Source organism: Zonotrichia leucophrys, chromosome 1 (genome assembly GCF_028769735.1).
Source record: "Zonotrichia leucophrys gambelii isolate GWCS_2022_RI chromosome 1, RI_Zleu_2.0, whole genome shotgun sequence".
In the NCBI taxonomy this organism is placed as follows: Eukaryota; Metazoa; Chordata; class Aves; order Passeriformes; family Passerellidae; genus Zonotrichia; species Zonotrichia leucophrys.
Genome location: NC_088169.1, coordinates 16593806 through 16612033, shown reverse-complemented (window position 1 = coordinate 16612033; position 18228 = coordinate 16593806). Strand labels below are relative to the sequence as shown.

General features: G+C 47.7%; 1 protein-coding gene across 1 annotated transcript; it reads right to left on the bottom strand.

Annotated features, from left to right (window-relative positions):
* Positions 1-647: 647 nt before the first annotated feature.
* RS1 (retinoschisin 1) lies at positions 648-13750 on the bottom strand. Its single transcript, XM_064707464.1, has 6 exons — positions 13699-13750; positions 5596-5621; positions 5178-5283; positions 2368-2509; positions 1923-2118; positions 648-800 (listed from the first exon to the last, which is right to left on the bottom strand). Exons 1-6 carry the CDS (start codon positions 13748-13750, stop codon positions 648-650), a joined length of 675 nt encoding a protein of 224 aa, XP_064563534.1.
* Between the last annotated feature and the right edge of the window lie 4478 nt (positions 13751-18228).

The following is an 18228-nucleotide window of genomic DNA, read 5'->3' as shown; positions in this document are numbered from 1 at the left end:
AGATTGGGCCATGGAGTTCAAAGAGTTAAGAAGAGTGAGTCCCAGTATCTGTGCCCAAACATCCACAGGGAGCAATGTGCTGGGGTCCCCAAGATGTGGCAGCACAAAAACAGAGAGAATACAGAGAGGGTTTGTCCAGCTGGTGCTCAAGGCACTGAGGTCTGTCCCAAAACCAGGCACAGCCCCTCAGGCCAGAGAGTTCCTGATATAGGCAAACATGAGGTGATTTGAGAGTGGGGGCCCTCATAGCAGGGATAGGCCAGGTGAGGCCCCGGCACCATCTCAGAGATGAGGGTGAGATGTCTGTCCTGGCATACAACAACACATCCCAAAGAGAATCCAAGCCTTGCCTATGAACCGCACCTGCATGTATTCCAGTGTTCACAGCACACTGTGATGATCATTTCCTCAGCCAGCCTAACACCCAGGGCCAGAATCTCACAGGATCCAAGCCAGGCCCGAACCTTCCCCTTCCACAGTGCGTGTCCCACAACCCCCATCAGCCCTATCACCAGGCAGGGTGTGAAGTTACATTTTATTCAAGACAGCCCTTCCATTTTAGGCTGGGTGTTCACACACAGGAGCGGGCAGGGCAGGGCAGGGCAGGGCAGGGCAGGCAGACCCCCGGAGCCCCGGCCGGCGGGCGCTCAGCCGCACTTGCCCAGGCACTCGAGGAGCTCCATGCGGATGGCGATGCGCACGTGCCAGCCCAGCGGGATCAGGCGGATGTAGCGCGCCACGATGGGCGGCCGCAGCAGGTTCTGCACCGAGGACGTGCGGTCCGAGTTGCCATAGAAAACCTGTCAAGGGATGGGTGGGTGGTTAGTGGGCTGGAAATCCTGCCCCGTGACTTTGGGGTGCCTGTGCAGAGCAGAGGAGGAGAATGCTCCTTCCCCTCCACCCTCAAAAACAAAAGAATTTTAAAATAGACAGATGTGGACAGTTTTGTCACACTGATTCAGTTTTCTTAGTAGGCCATTTTCCCCCATCAGTCCTGCACTTTTTACAGTTAGGCCAGAAAATCTCACCCCATTTTCATCCCATTCTTTCTCATTTGTCTTCCTGTACCATGGCACTGCTTGTTTGGAGTGAGCATGATTGACTTCAACTCTTTGGAGTTCATGAGCCAGGCCCCTGCACAAGCCATTATAGACAAAAAAATTTATATGAGGGCCCTTTCCCCATTCCTTGGCCTGGATGTCACATCTGCTGCCATGACCTGTTTTTTGTCTGTTTTTGCAGAAAGTTCAGCATCTCCCCTGGCTGCAGGAACTTCAGCAAAGCCAGCAGAGCCTCCTATGCTAGAACAGGGCCATTCCCATAGATGGGCACTGAGGATACCTGGGAGGCAACAGCTGTGGCATTCACCAGCCCAGCAGGACTGCAGAGGCATCAGAGGCGACTCTGTAATATCTCCCAATGCAATTTTTTGTTTCATGTCAACCAGTAAGAAGTGCAGCATGAGAATGGTTTGGTGGGATATGACTTGACTAGTTGCAGATTTTGTCTGAGGGGTTTTTCTGCTCCAGGATGGCACACATTGCCTGGACACAGCAATAAAGGAAATCCCCGTGCAGTGCCAAAGCATGGCTGGGGCTCTGTGGCCACAGCTGAGCATGGGGTTTTATCAAGGAGTTGCTGCCTCCTCTGCAATGCCAGTTAATGCCTCTGAGTTTAATCTGGACTCCAGTATGATCATTAGCAAACACAAATAATGTATTTTGTCCTTTTGCACTGGTCAGCATGACACACACTCACCTCAGGAGGAATGGCCCCTCTCTGTGCTGCTCCCTGATACAAAGTGAACACTGAGACGCACCCTGCTCCCACAGGATCCCCCTTTTGATGCACCTTCCTCTGAGACCTGTTGTCACCCAGCATGCCACCCTTCCACACGTGGCCAAAGAGCCAAGGTCACTGACCCGGTTGTTCCCGGTCTGGTCCTTGTAGTAGACCCAGTTGAGGTTCTCATCAGTGCGGTACTGCACGCTGTACTTGGTCATCCACTCATCAGCATCACAGCGCCCTTGGGTCAGGATCCCCGAAATCACCTTCACCTCCTTCAGGTCGATCTGCAGCCACTGTGCAGTGTCCTGGTACTTAGAGAGCCACGCACACCTGGGGGGACACCACCCTGCTCTGTCCTCCACCGTGCCCCACAGAGCCAGGTCTCCCCAGCCCCACAGCCCCACACGGCCAGGGCTCCCCAGCCCCACATGGCCAGGGCTCCCCAGCCCCACAGCCCCACACGGCCGGGGTTCCCCAGCCCCACAGCCCCACATGGCCAGGGCTCCCCAGCCCCCACAGCCCCACACGGCAAGGGTTCCCCAGCCCCCACAGCCCCTCGGGGGGCAGTTCTGAGCTCACCCGAAGCCTTGGCCGTTGAGGCGGGCCTTGTTGGCTGTCCAGGAGGAGTACCAGCCCGTGTACTGCTCGGGGTTGGAGCAGCTGATCTGGTCTGGGGTGACAGCACCAGACTCAAAGCCCAGGGGCTTGTGGTAGGGACACTCTGCAGAACAAGGGAAAAACACTTAAGGGACAGAAATGGCTCTGTTTTCTGTGTGTGTTTGCACACATATTGTGAACACCTCCTGGGGCTTCACTGCTCTCTCTTCTCCCTCATTAGAATGCTGGGAATGCTCCTATCCTAGACCACAACCTGCCCTGGGGCCACAGGATCTTCATTTCTAACCTTCACTTGCATTAATTTCTAACTCTTCTTTCTCTCTCAAACTTACTAGACTTGTTCTGAGCGCAACATTTTGGGGGAAAGGTTTTATTCAGATTTTGCAGTCTGAATCTCCCTCTTGTAAGCATGTGGAAGAAGAGCCTGACTGGTTGCATCAACCTGGATCCAACCTCCAGGCCATCAGCTTTTTGCCTTCATTAATGCTGGGCACTTTTTTTCTTGCTGGGCTTTACCTCCTTCTGCCCCTCCAATGATTGTCTTGATTTACAGCTCTACTTGCATGGCAAAATTGCTGAGCCAGCTCAGTTCATCCCTCCAGAAGCACCCTCAGAGCTGCACTTCTTTGCATCTGGAGGTGGCCTTGCCTTGTGGAAAACTTGCAGGTGTTCTGGTGCCAGCAAGGTGTTATGCTTAGCCCTGCTGAGGGATCATCCCTGGCTCAGGAATTTCTATCTCAGCGTTTGACTGCAGATCTTCAGGCTAACAATCCTGCCCCCACAACTGTCTTCTGCAATAGTGAGAAATTCAACATGACTACCACTGGCTGCAAAACTACTGGAGAAAGAAATACTCTCTCCTCATTAAAACCTTCTGTGGTGGGTCACCACACAGTGCTGTGGAAGGCAAGACTTTAGTGAGGCTGAGCACCTGCATGCTACCTGGATCTAGCTGCAGGGTTTCTTGTTATGATCTTTTTTTTATGTGATCAGGTTATCATTGTGTATCAAGATACACAAAATGAAGGCACTCAAATGTCACATAGGGACTGCCTAGGCAAACATCTATATCATGGGCAGCATTTTCTGATTTTGCAGCCTGTGGAGCCTCTGGAGTCCCCTGAAGTAATTCTGCCCCATTCTCCAGTTTAGCATAGTCTGTTTCACGGATCTCAGCAAAAAGGAGCAAGCAAAGCTCTGTGTAGTTCACTTGCGCATGAGAGGTTTCCTTGCCTTATCAGTGCCTCAACAACCACCGTTGACAGCCAAAACCAATCAACATGTGGGGAGCATCAGTGGGTGCCCAGAGCCCAGCATGACTGTGGCCTCCCCATTGCCACTCCCCAGCACCGCAGCCATGCAGTCAATGTCTCATTAGCAAGCTCTACCAGGTCAATATTGCATGCATCAATAGCTCATTAACATATCTTGCTCAGTTGGAACCTCATTAACATGTTTTTCCCCATGAAAACATATAGCCACTGTGCCACCTTCCTCCAGGCATGGAAACATCATGCTTTCCCACCATGTTAAAAGCCTTGCTCCCCTTGTGCAAGAGGATGGCCCATGTGTTTACTACTTGTCAGGCTTATCTCGAACACCACCCAGCTTTACTTTTAGCAACACTAATCCACAGGCCACACAACTGTAATGCAATTAGCAGGTCACCTTCTGCTGAGTCTGTTTGTGCCATGCACAGGGACCTGCCAAAACAGATGCCTGGTGCCTGCCCAGTCAAAGCAGCTGAACCACTGACCACTGTTACTGCCAAGCCAGAGAAAAGTCATGCAGTGTTTGCAAGGCTGGCTGCTCCCTTTGGCCATATCAGAGGCTGCTCTGCAAACTGTCCCGGGGCAGAAGGGAATGCCAGGCTACACCACACCACGCTGGGCTGGGCAAGGGGAATGCAAAGCCCCTCTCTGGGGACAGCAACAGCTGGAAGTTACAGTGGAAATGTTCCTCATTCAGGAAAACAAGAGAAATGCCTTCATTACTCAGCTACATAATGCTAATGTGAGAAACACCCCCTCACACCTGGCCTGGCCAAGAAACCTAGCTCAGCTCCTCTCCCATATGTTCCTTGGCCATGAACAGATCAGCCAAACCTGCCACCTTCCCTTCCCTTCCCTTCCCTTCCCTTCCCTTCCCTTCCCTTCCCTTCCCTTCCCTTCCCTTCCCTTCCCTTCCCTTCCCTTCCCTTCCCTTCCCTTCCCTTCCCTTCCCTTCCCTTCCCTTCCCTTCCCTTCCCTTCCCTTCCCTTCCCTTCCCTTCCCTTCCCTTCCCTTCCCTTCCCTTCCCTTCCCTTCCCTTCCCTTCCCTTCCCTTCCCTTCCCTTCCCTTTTAAAAATATGCTGCAAAGAAGGAATAAACTGTTTTTCTTTTCTGACTCCTGGAGAGTCTAGAAGATTTCACAGGTTAAACTGCAGCACGGGAGAATGAACCTACATGGTACAAAAGGTTTCCTACATCAAATCCCACACATGGCAGTAGCTGCCCAAGCCAGCTTCTGGAAGCACCAGCACCAAGGGCTCCAGAGGGACAAAGACAAATGCCCACTGTCCCTGGTCAGCACAGGCCAGCCTAGGTGACCCCCCAAGGCCCAGGCACAGGGGTGCCTCTGCCTGTTGATGCAGGGTCGCCCCCTCAGCTCATAGTGCTTCAGCTCCACCAGCCCCATTGGCAGCTGGATTGGAAGGTGCCAGCTCTGCAGTGCCAGGTGCAAGGGGAAGCTGCTGAGGGCATCAAGCACAGCTGCAGGGTCCCTCTGTTACCTGGCATGCACTCCAAGCCGTTACTCCCGCTGGACCACACCGAGTTGGGGCCTCCTTGGCAGTCGCATTTGCAAGCCTTGCTGTGCCACAGCTCCAGTCTCTCATCCTAAAGGAAAGGTAAAAAAACAAGTAATAAATCTACACAGTCATCAACAATAGTGTCACAAGGGCAAATCTGAATTCTGAACCTTAGACAAATGCTTGTGCCTGTCTGGGGTGCTGCACCATGTCTGAGACCCTTTCCTGTTGCCAGCTCAACACAAAGCACAGAACAACCTGGATCCCCCTGGCTTCAGAGGTCATGTGCCTGAGCTTGGAGGCCCAGGTGCCAACTCTGCTTCTGCGCCAAGGCACCAGGGCTGGGCAGTGTCACACCCCCAGCATTTACCTGGCAGCTGAACTATCCAGAGAGACTTACCTCTCCTGGGGAGAGGGCCAGCACAGCTGGGGAGTGGGCGTGGAGGGAAGAAGAAAGAGAGAGATCAGAAACAAAGATGCTGTAAGCAAACATCAGGAAATACAATCAACATTTACTCCCGAGATAGAGACAAATAAATAGAGGAAGGACTGATGAATCTACCACATTTCCCCAAGCTGATTGCCAGCAGAAGGCAAGAGAACATGGGCAGAAGCAGGGCCCTGCATGTGCTCATGTCTGTGCTACTCCTCCATAGGGCTTTCCTTCAGATGCCTTTGGCATCTCCTCTTCCCGATCAGTTACACCTGAATCACCCTGAGGCAAACACATGGACCCCTCTGCTTTACAGCTATTTTGCTTATATCCATTTTTCTGTCTTTCTGCTCCACACTTTCCCTGTCACATTTTCCCCTTTAAATGTTTAAACTGATGAGCTTCAAGGGTCAAATCCTAGCCTGGTGCCACTGCAGATCCCACATATCTTTGGAGGAGATAGGGTATCTCACAAGGTGCTGGTCTGAGATCATTCCCTCTGGATGTGATGGAAAAAAAAGAAATGTAAATAGGCCTTCCTGTTTTACAGACAAGACTACCTTTTTTCCTTTACTGGGAAAACCAGTAATTGTGGCTGTGGAGGAAGAGACTGCTATTTTCGTAACATCTGACCTGTTCTATCTCCTGCCTCTTACTGAGCAATGGCTTTTTTATGAGGCTTTTTCCTTACTGAAAAGGCTCTTCTTGCTTCACTTCAGTGAAGTCCAAAGCAGAGTATGTTTACAGCTTTTAGACTGGTAGAATATTTCCCAAACAGCTATGAAAATAAAATAATTTTAAAAAATAATCCCATGACTGCTGATAACTCATCAACACAAATCAAATGTCAAACATCAGGTTTTCAGAGATGTAGGGAATCTACAAGCTAGTAAGGAAAAAGTGATTGAGCAGGTAAAAGCTTGCATACAGGAGCCATGAGAAACCTGCCATCTCTGGAAGTACTGTGAATATGAAAAGACGATTTTTTTCACCAAATGAATTAGACTCTGAATTATTCACTGAAATCTAGTTATGATTTATTCATTCATACACTGTCACTTTGCTGAGCCTAGGAAGCTGCAGCTAATGCTGGGAATTTACATCCTACATTACTATAGCAAGTTTCATCTCAAAAGACTCACAAACACAGAGCAATTATAATCAGCTGAAATATAAACTATATCCAAAGCTTGGTTTATTAGTGAAATGCAACTGCTCCTTGGGTGTGAAAATCAGTCTAAATGTAACAAGAGTCTAAAAGAAAGACCTTTAAAAGCAAAATGATAAATTTTTAAAAATTTCTTTCTCTAACACAGGGATGGTGTCCTGTGCTTCAGTGTCCCGGAGTAGCATTTCTGGCATCAGGAACTTACCACATTAACCCATGGCACTGCCCTGGCAGAAGTAGTAAATGTTAGTCTACAATAAAAATTGTGGCTTCCAGTCAGGCCCAAGAGGGAGGCAGGGATCACCCAGAGCCCAGCATGCTCAGGAGGAAAACACACTTGTACATCTCCAGACACCTTGGAAAGCGTAGGCTGGGGGTCCCACACAGCACTGCACTGCACCTGTCCCAGCACAAATGTTACCCAGCCAAGCCCTGGGACTCCACTGAGCAATCAGAGCACCAAGGCAGAGGGGCAAACCCAGAGCCACCCCTGTGCTGTGCCACATCGGGCAAAGAGGTTTGACTTAAACCTGTGTGAAGGGGATTTAGTTTAATGCTGTCTGTCAATACAAGAGAAACCAGCATTTTATCACTTACCAAAACTGGACCATATTTGCCAATAAAGTAATGCAGTGCCTGCCTCTCCTGCCTGCCCTGTGCTGTTGGATGCCAGTGCAGGAGAGCCATTGGTACCTGGGGCATGAGATCCAGGCTGGCAGGTGCCTCTCCTGCCCCCTGGCCCACAGAGGGGTGTCCTTTCCAAGCAGGACAGGTGCCCTGCTCCAGGAGCACCAGCTGCAAGGGCTTCCTCACCCTGACATCTGGGAAGGCTGCCCAGCCATCACAGCCTGCTGTGTGTTCTCATTGCCCAGCAATCCCTGGCTCACAGGGCTACAGGCTCAGCTCCTTCCATCTGCTTGACTACTTGATTTTCATCTTTAGAAGACTGGTTTTTGAGGAGAAAACTTTTGTGGGTTTTTTGGTTTTTCTTATGGTGGTTTAATGTACTTTAGCCTGGAAAAGGGGTTGGAAAAGGCTTCCTCAGGACCACGGATTCCAGCCATTATCCTAAGGAAGCTATGTTCCGTGACTGGTGTGGTGAGGGCTGTTCTTAAGCACTGCATGCTGGGGTGGGGAAAGGGGATGTGAGTTACCAGGATGGTGTAGGATATTGCTGTGTGACCATACTGAGCCCTTCAATGGCCTCCTGAGTCCCTCCCTTTGAGAGCCAAGATCAAAACTGAATATGCCATTGACACATGCAGCTGGAAACTCAACAGCTGTGAGTGAAACAACAGGCACAAATGGAATAGATTTCAGGTGGGTGAGTGTATGGTAGCATCAATTCAAGCACCCAGAATAAATCCTCCTCCCCAGGTGACCCAGCCTTTTTGTGGGTGCCTGCACTCAGCCAGTGGAGCCTGCTCCTGGGCTATGAGAGTGGCTTTGAGGGCTTTTAGCCTCATCTTCCAAATCCACTACAAATCAAGCCAGGGTATGAATTTCAAGCACAAAAGCCCTTTTTTTTTCAACACAATGAAAAACTTTTTCCAATGTTTTATTGGGTTGATCCCACAACACACAGCAGTGCAAAGGCAGTGCCAAGGCACAGGTGCTGGCATGCTGCCCCTCTGGCTGTGCCAGCCTCCTCCACTCCTCACTGCATAACTTGCTGATTTAAACCCCTCAAACAGGAGTTCAGCTTTTCCTTTTTCAGCTAGGAGATGTGAACTGCTAAGGCTCACTCCCAATGGGGCTCAGCCATCCAACCATGGCACATGGGAGCAGCAGGCTTGGCATGGGGTGAGCTTAGCAATGGATGGCCAAATGCCCTGCCTGGGCAGTGCAGCCTGATAACCCCTGGCCTTGGGAGAGGAGGGCAAATGAAAGATGCCCTTGCCTGCAGTTGGCCACAAAACATAGTAATTGATATATTGGTGTGTTTACAGCTGTGACAGGCCCTGTCCTACAAAGGAAATGAAGAGGAAAGCTGGCTGCCAATAGTCTAAAAATGTGATGGGCAGTGTGCTTTTACAGCAAGCATGTTTGCCTTCAAGGAAGGTTACAAAGATAATTGGTGATTGTAGGTCAGACAGAACCAATTGCTGCAATTCAAGGGAGAGTCATAAGGCCTGCACAGCCGCCAGGGGCTATTGTTTTAAAAGCACAGGACTGACAAAAACCCCAAAACATTAAAAAGGAAAGAGCTCTATTTACTGCCCCCCAGGACCTTCAGCAAACCATCAGTTCAGTTAAATAAATTATTATCTGTGTTTGTGTGAGGCAGAGAGATATGATGTGCCTTTCCCCTCCCTTCATCCCACTCTGCAGTGCGGTGTGTCCAGAGCACTGCCATGCACAAATGCTGTCCCACAGCACAGGATTTAGGGACCAGGGCTTGGGACAAGATCCAGGGCATGATTTTGTGCCAGGGAACCTGTGCTGGTGAGGCTGGGCTGGAGCACAGGTCCTGAGATGTCTCCACTTGGCACCTGCTGCTGAGCAGGATGAAGGGGAATGATACTCCAGGAACTGGTCCAGGTTTGGGACAGGGAGAAAAGAGCTGGCAGAGGAGCCCTGGGGTGCCAGGATGGGGTTTCCTCAGGTGGAAGTGGGATAAAGCAGCAGCCACAGCTTAAGGCTACTTGGGAAAAGGGACAATCAATAGCAAGGAAACCCAGCTGCTGGCATTTCAATGACAGGAACAGGTAACTGTGTTTCTCAGAAAAATTGTAATCATTAGAAATGTGGTTAAACAAGAGAAAGACAGGAGGAAGATAAGTGTGGGCAGAAGTAACACTGCCAAAGGCTGTGTTCAATACAGTAACTCTGAGGAATCACATTCACTATCCTGACCATAAAGTCCTCAGAGAAGCAAGTAATCTTTTAGTGTAGGAATTAATGACAGGTATACAAGCATGAGAAAGCACATTATAAATATGAAAAAAAAAGAGAAATAAAACAATAGAAATATAACACAGAATAAATGACAGTCATTCAATTTACTGGAATAAGTTCACACAAAATTATCATTACAGGAAAAGTATGTGGAAAATGTTAAATCTCTTTATTTATTTACTTTATTATATAGATGTCCTAGAAGCTTCAGCTGGAAAATAGTTGAAATTTTGTCTCATCTCTGTAAGCAACATCTCAGTTTAACAGTGCTCAGGGAGGTAAAATTATTGCTCTCCTCCCAGCAGAGAGCAATGTCCCCATGATGTAGCAGTGCTTTCTGGGCACAATGGCTCCTTTTGCACAGACAGTCACCTGCTTCCCTTCTGCACCTCTGGGTTATAGGGTAGAGGAAAGGAAAATCTCCTAAACTCTCCAGAAAAATTAGGCTGGAGCCCCAGAATAGCCCCAAAAAGTCACAAAAATGAAAGGCATGGCTGGAATGGGTGGCACTGGCTTTACCATGCCTTCTGAAAGGTCTTCTTTTCCCTGAGCACCGCATTAGACAGCATCAGGAGCAGAGTTAGGTAACAGCCTGTAAGCAATAAGAGGGTTGAAACACTGGAAAAAGCATTGCAGCGCCTCTGTGTCCATCGGGTGCTCATTTGTACTTTGCTGTATTATTAACTGAGGCTATTTTTACATCCCAGCCCTGAAAATCGTGCCAGGCGGCTGAGGTGACTCACATCAGGTTGCACCAGCCTCCGTAAGAAGGAGCATTTGGGGAAGCTGCCACATTCGTGGTGTTCTCCCCATCACGCCTTGTCCCTGTGCCAGCGGCAGTGGTGGCCCTGCTGCAGCTGTGGCTGGTCCCCAGGTCCCCTCGGCAAGCAGAGCCCCCCTGCCCACAACGCGCTTTGTGATTACTTTTGTTGATTCCCCCCGGGGCTTTTTCCATGGCCACGCCGGGAAGGCCCACGGGACCTGTGAGAGATGTGCAAACAGCGCCTTTATCTGTAACAGGCTTTAAATGGCCCGCGGGAGCTGTGCCAGCAGGCAGGGACCGCCGGGACACCCACACGTCTGTGTCCACCCACAGACACGCAGCCAGGGACGGCCATGACACCCTCACGTCTGTGTCCACCCACAGACCCGGCAGACAGGCTGGCCTGGGGCCAGACAGCGCAGTGCCCACACAGGGACTCCGGCACCCAGAGCCGCGCTGGGCCGAATGCTCGACCTGATCCTCCTGCAGGTGACATTGCGGCACCAGCAGGGCCAGGAGGGCTCCAACACCCGCACACACCGAGCCCTGATCCCTGCTGGGCTCCAGCACCCGCACACACCGCGCCCTGATCCCTGCTGATCGCCGGCAGGCCCAGCCACAGCCACAAACCCAGGGCACCAGGACATCAGCCTGCAAAGGGAAGATCTCATTCTTTGCGTAAAGCTTCTCTCTCAGGCTTTAAATTGGCCATTTCTTTCCTCCTTCATTTTGCGGAGATTCTTCACTCTTGTATTATTTTAATTTCCCTGTCATTTTCTTTATCTGAATGATTTTCATTAGGTTTTCCTTTTCATTTATTTTTGTTTCGGTTCATTTAATATTTACTGGTATTTATTTGAAGGCAATAAAAAACATATTTAAGTAATCACAATTACACCTATTTAATTCATATTAATTTCCATTTTCCCATAATGCTTCCACTAATCTTTTTATGTTGTGACAATATTTGAAAAAAGCTAAATTAATTTTTTTAAAAAATCTACCTTTCCTCTCTTTTTTCTTAAGAGATGCATAATTAATTATCTTTTATCCCCAAAGCGTTCCTTAGAAATGTTCAGCATTTTCTGACCTTATTGACATGTTTGTTCCTTCCTGCTTGGAACTACGCAGAACATTGCCTGCACAGTAATTTCATTAGACGCATTGATTACGCCAAAGGGCAGCTCTACTAAAAATGTTATTTACATCCAAATGTAAAAATGTTATTTACATCCAAATGATCCAAAAAACATGTTTGAGCCTTTAATTTTTTTTTTTTGGGGGTGGGGGGGAGGGAGAGGGAAAGAAAGATTCTTGTTTTGGTTTTGGATTTTTTTTTTTTTCAAAGATACAAAAACCAGATGTGAAAAAAGAGAAATTTTCTCTCCTGAATTGCTGAGGTGTGCTTGTTCTGCAGGTGTAGGGAGCACGGGTGGATGGATGGATGGATGGATGGATGGATGGATGGATGGATGGATGGATGGATGGTGGATGGATGGATGGAGCAGCGCGGGGCAGGCGCCTGCAGCTGCCACAGGAGCCTCCTGCTGTACCCACCATATGCTGCTGCTGCTCTGCTCTGCTCTGCTCTGCTGTGTCCCCATCGAACACAAGCCCAGGCGAGGCACGGGTGCTCCTCTAAGCCACTTGCTCTGCCAGGGAAAATCAGCTAAGCAGCTTAACATGGCATCAGCGCACGTAGCTCCGAGCGCTGACCCGGCGGCACCTCCGTGCTGGGAGAGCCAGGGTGTGAGGGGCTCCTGGGCTGCTCTTTTTAGCCATGAGAGGACACTTAGACAGCGAAGCAGGGAAAACCAGTAAATTAAGAAATACCACAAATTAAGAAAATAAATTAAATACCAAAAGAGTGATGCCTGGAAAGTGATCTTGCAAGTTATTTTTCACTGTAGGCTCTCCAAAAATATCCTGATGTGTGGGTGTCTATTAAAAGCAAGCTGTGTCTGGAATTCAGAGCAAGGTATATGAACTTATTCCAAGGACTAATTGCAGTTATGCCACCCATAGGGAAAAAATGCTGGAGTCCGTGTAAAAACACTCTTCCTAGAAGCTCAGGCACCAGTAACCTTCCCAAGTGAAACAAAGGAGAGTGGCAAGATAAGGTACGAGGAGAACGTACAAATATTTGCTGGGAGATTAAAAGAAAGACCTATTAATTAGGCAGAGCTGGGTACAGCCAAACATAACAAGATGAAATGAAGGCATGGCAAGTTGAGGAGCACTCATTTTCCTACCCATGAAATTTGGTAGAGCAAAATATTCAACAGAAACACAGAAAGAAAGAAAAAACCAGACACACCAAAACACTGGGAATTCAACACCCACATGAGAAAAGCTGGGCTGTCTGATTAATCTGTTCCTCATCCTGACAGATCATACTTGATTCACACATTCATGTCGGTAGACACTGCTCACCACTTACCAAGAGCAGCCCTCGGCGTCATTTAAGGAAAAAGTAGCTTTGCCATTGGCTTTGATGAAGCCAGAAATTTAAATATGAACCAGGAAATGATCTCCTTGTTCTCCACAGCTGGGTGAATTAAAATGGAAGGAGTTGTCACCCTAAATTTTCTGTCTCGTTCTAGCTCCCCCTTACCTACTTTTGTTGCTACTTTTCTGAAAAATTAATATGAGAAAGCCTCAAAATTGATAAATACCTTTCCTATTTTCTAGACTTAGGAATTGCTTTTTGTTCTAAAAGTATCTTTGGACGTCTTTTGCAGGCCAAAATACCTTGAAAGGCCTTAAAAAATGGGCAATCTTCATCAGCAATGTCTTGCTGCTAGAGAAAATGATCAGTTTTTGATTAATCAAGAGTTTTGATTAATGAAGGACCAGTCTTTCATGTTATACTGTACCTCATTTTTCAAATCAGCATTATTATTTACACACTGGCTCAGCTGCACTACAATTTTCTTTGCAAATTCATATTTTGACAAATTATATGGCAAATTTTTTACACTGCAATTATTTTTTTGAAACAGACTTTTACTACTGAATATTCATAGAGCTGTAAGAATGCTGCTCACTCATGTACATAAATTACACATCTCCTCCACATTTTGCCTTTCCCCGAATTATTATGTTTCCATGAGAATGCAGAGAAGGGCTTGCTCTGTACCCCACAGCTCCTGGCAGAAGAAAGCGTGGCTGAAACAAGAAATACAACAAGAAATACAAAGAAGGATATTTGAAAGGGCCTCTCAGGAGGCAAAGTGCATACCTTTGTACCAGAAAAGAAGAGACAGCAGGACGCTCCCCATCTTGAACTGCATCTTTCCTTCCTCTGTTGTGAATAGCTCCTCAGTGCACTGCTTGGCTTGATGGGAAGGCATGAGATTAACTTAAGCGTTGCCTAAGCACCTTACTCCCCTCCATTCCCATGGTTTTATCAAGCACCACCAAGCCAACCACACAACTGTTACTGTCAAACCCCATCCTAGAGGCTGTGCCATCTGTAATGGTTTATAAAAGGCAACAAGTACTGAGGTACTGACACTCTGAGTGTGAATCTGATTGTACATGCAGACATATGTCCAAATAAACCAGGATATACCTATGTATCAACCACATATACACCCTACAGAAATGCAGATGCCTAATGCTCAGAGAAGATGTATGGTATATATTGTCTATTGTATACAGCATGTATTTATTATCTTCCACCCCAGTTATTTACCTCTACACTAGCAATGTCTTTCCTAGCAATAGCTGTGTGTAGAAATCTGCCTTGGCCTTACTGCTCTTCCAGTCACCTAATTGCACGGGGCTGAAAACTGCAATTTGTAAATCAAACAAAAATAGTGGTTTTCAGTTGTTTACTTGTTAGGCTGCAAAAATCTCTAACCAAAAATGTTTTGCTAACATTTCTACTTACAGTATTCTTTCAACCAGCCTACACCAAAAATTTGATTTTAGAATGACTGATTCAAGATAAAAACAGACTGCTAGTGATTCCAGTGGATCTTGCACCTGTTCCTCCAATCTCTGTTGATTATATGAAATTAGGAGTGAATTTTTAATGGAGATTTTTGAAAGCAATTGCTTCAGAAGCAGCTTGCTTTGTTGCAAGAGATCTCAGATTATGTGCACTGGGAATAGATTAAGGCACTGCTTAGATCACATAGGTAGCAGTTGAGTTAAGCCAGTCGTGCCTCTACTCTTCTGGTTTATATTAATTTAAAAATGCTGTGCAAACAAAGATGCTGGCTTTTCAAAAAACAGTCTCCTGGGCAGGATTCACTTCACTTGCCTTTGGATACCCTGGAATTTGGAAATGGAATTTGGAATGCCCTGTACATTTGTTGTTGTACAGCATCCCACTGCAGTCTCGCCTCCAGCATCAGCACACTCCAGACTCACCAGGTTATGTGACATGGATGGGAGGAGTCTCCTGCCAAGGATCTCACTGCTTTGCTCAGCCTCAAGGAGTTTAATTTCCTCAGCCCAACACTTTTCCCACTTTACCCTTCCTCCATGGAGAAGAGGGTTGCCACAGGCAGACCCCTGTGGCACAGACATGGCCACAGGCACAGACATGGCCTGGGCCAGCTCACCCCAAACACTGGGGGAGAATCAATGTATGGCAAAGCAGCTCATCTCAGGCTCCAGGAAGGATGTCATTTTTCTAAGGGCATGGGGCTGCTCCTGATTTTTTGCCAGAGGCCTCATGTGCATATGCTGTTCCTGTCCTGGGGCCCACCAGTGAGACCCACCAGAAGGTCCAGCCAGGAATTAAAGACATATGAGACCCACTGAGGGTACAAGGGCAGGCTCTGGGCATCTGATGCAGTACAGCAATTCACTTCAGGCTCTACACAGTATCCTTTATATTGTTGAGTCTAAAATGGGCTGCCACAGAGACAGAGATTTTCAGAGCTGCTGAAGACACTCAGATATCCATTCCCTCTCTGCATTGATGAGCAGTTGGTGTCTAAATCTTGTGGGTTTGAAAATCCCAGCTTAAAAATCCCTAAATACCTTCATCCACATATCTCTTGGAAAACCAGATCTGAGCTTCAGCCTCTCACCTTATGGTCTCATAAGGACAGGTCACACAGAAGGAGAGCTACTCACACAAAGAGAAATCACCTACCACGTTTTTAAAGAAAAGCCAAACCAAATTCTTTCCTATTATCACATGTAGTTTTAAATCAGCTTGGTTTATGGTCAACCCCACCCTTCAAATACATTTTGATTTTGTGTAAGAAATACACAGTAGCTCAGGGAACGTGTTCAGAAACAGCACAGCTCTTATCAAAGAACATTCCGTCCAAAGGGATACTCTTAAGACTGGTGGCTGCCCACCTGTAAAGCTCCCTCCACACAGAAGGAAAGGCAGCCTTTGTTTTAAAAAATGGTCTATAGCCTTCAAAAAACCAAACTGTTTCACATGAAGATTAGAAGAGCATTTAAATTAAAGTCTCTGTATAAATAGTATGAAGTTCAGACAGTCGGTGTCTAATGGTGTTGATAATCCTTCATTTTAATAACTATAAACAGCAAAACCATGCTGCCACTGCAGCAGCATTGCTAAATGAATCATGCAGTTAATTCCTAGCAAGCACAGAAATATTTTCAGGTATAGAAGGCAGAAAAAGTTTAATGGCCAGTACATAACATAGTACCAGAAATGGCTACATTTGCCCTGTATCAAAAAGAAAAATACAATTTCAAAAAGGATAAAAATTAGCCTGGCATTGATTACAGAACAAAACTGAGACTAGTACAAATGGCCCAAATTAAGAGAGTTTGGTAACATTTCCACTGCTATGTAAAATGGGAACTGCCTGGACAGGTTCACTCTTGTCCATCTATCTTCTCCAGCTCTAGCCCATGTGCCATTGGCCCTGAGACATTTTGCTATGTTTGCATAGCCCTCAGAAATCTTGGTGTGTTTTCCTCTGCCAGATTTTGGGAAAAAACACGGAGATCACCCTGCACCATGGAGATGCTTTTAGTCTGACTTGCAGCAAGTGTGTGTGACCCTCAGAGGGGAATCAGAAGGCAAAAGTACTCGTGTGTGAGAGAGAAGTGGAACTCCACGTAGCCGTGTCACGTTTCTCCCCAAGGCAGAGTGCCAGACGGCTCAGTCGGAGCAGCACGCACAGATCCATGAGTCTGGAAGCTGAACGACACAATGAGCAGTGTCTCAGCAAAAAATGTGTGACTGGCACATTTTTGTTTTAGCACAGTAAGGGAACACACAAAACACACATTTGTACGTGTGTGAACTACGGACATCTCTTGGAAGCAGGACACTGATATGCAGAGAGGGCAGGGCTGTTGAGATTTTAGAGCCTGAGTCAGGAGCTGGATCCCCTTCACATGGATGGAGCTGCAGTGGTCTATACACACTAAAGACATGGCTCTCAGAATAAAACGTTCCTTTTACAAATCTGAAGCATAAGCTTAAGTAATCTTCTGAAAAGAAGACTGTTTCCTAAATGTAAGAAAACATGAGGCAGATAATTACCCAGTGCTGACTACCAGGCCCATTTCCTGTAACTCATGCACTTGGAGGTGCTGTGGCTGTCCTGGCAAGGTAGGCACCACGGAATCACCATCCCTATTAGATGGGATGTACCTACACCAAAGGCTTGCCTATCCTACATCAGGAGAAGTCTAGCTATGTCTGCCTCAGCTTTGAGCCTGCATCCTGGAAGCAGCCAGTGTGTGGAAGACAGTTTACCCCGGGGGGGGGAACCACATTGCTTTGGCTTCACCTCCTGTGGGCTGTGCACACACTGCTAAGCAAACAGGCAGAGGAAAGCCAGACCTGTGCACTTCTGCACTTTCAGGTTGTGGGATGCGCAGGCCCTTAGCATCAGTATGATGTTAATGTTACAACTTTACCCTGCCAGGCCTCACTATGGGATGTACAGCTGCTTTCCACACAAAAAAGCTTTTGCAACCTGGCCCTTGGATGCAATCCTTGCATTGGTCTGCAATCTCTAACTGCAGCTTGCCCATACCCCAGAGTGTTTGTTTAGTGAGAATAAGGACTGACAAAGGTTAATAGTTTTCTCCATACGATGATGATAAAGGTAAGTTTCTTAATAAGTCTCTGATTAAAGTAAGTTAAGCCAATTTTTTTCTCTTTAATCTTTAAGATAGGTAAATCACACCCTCCCACTCTGATCCTTCAAAGATACTGAGGAGCTGATTCCAGGTCAGTGGAGCTCAGGGACTCTTCTCCTCCTCCTGCAGAGATGTTCTTAGCCCCAGCACTTGACAGGTCTCCCACGCACAGACAGATGCTCTGCCAGCACCCATGCCCAGAGGTTACCCTTTTCTAAAGCCTTGCACGTGCAAAACGAGACTACGTGTTATAATTTAAAAATTAAACTCCTCCGAGGCAAGCTGAGATGGCTCTTTCTTTCCCAGTTAATAAAAACGATATGCACAGTGCAGGGGAAAACAAGGATGGAGTTAACTGTGCTCGCTAGATGTGTTCTGTGAAAACCGCCGGCCTTTCCCCAGCGTTTAAACACGTCTCCAAACACAGAAATGAAAGGACCAGGGTTCCAGTGAGTCCCGGTGAGACGCCTTGGGGACCCATGGGGCGGGCTGCAGACTTCGCCACTGCCTTTGTCCCTCGCCGCTTGGGAGCAGGCACAGGCTGCTGCTTCCCCCACTGCCTCTGCTCCCTGTGCTCTCCCTCGGGTGCCCCTCCGAGGGACCATGGTCCGGCGTGGGGATTCCCCTCCCGCGCTGGCAGGGAAAGGCTCCTCTGGCAGGCGGGCGTTCCCTG

Bases quoted from the DNA above. Each gene is read 5' to 3' on its own strand.
- RS1 (XM_064707464.1), bottom strand. From the start codon at position 13,750: ATGCAGTTCAAGATGGGGAGCGTCCTGCTGTCTCTTCTTTTCTGGTAC. The intron at 5,622-13,698 runs GTATGCACTTTG...CCCACTCCCCAG, and splicing joins TCTTCTTTTCTGGTACAAAG to CTGTGCTGGCCCTCTCCCCA. The intron at 5,284-5,595 runs GTAAGTCTCTCT...CCTTTCCTTTAG, and splicing joins TGGCCCTCTCCCCAGGAGAG to GATGAGAGACTGGAGCTGTG.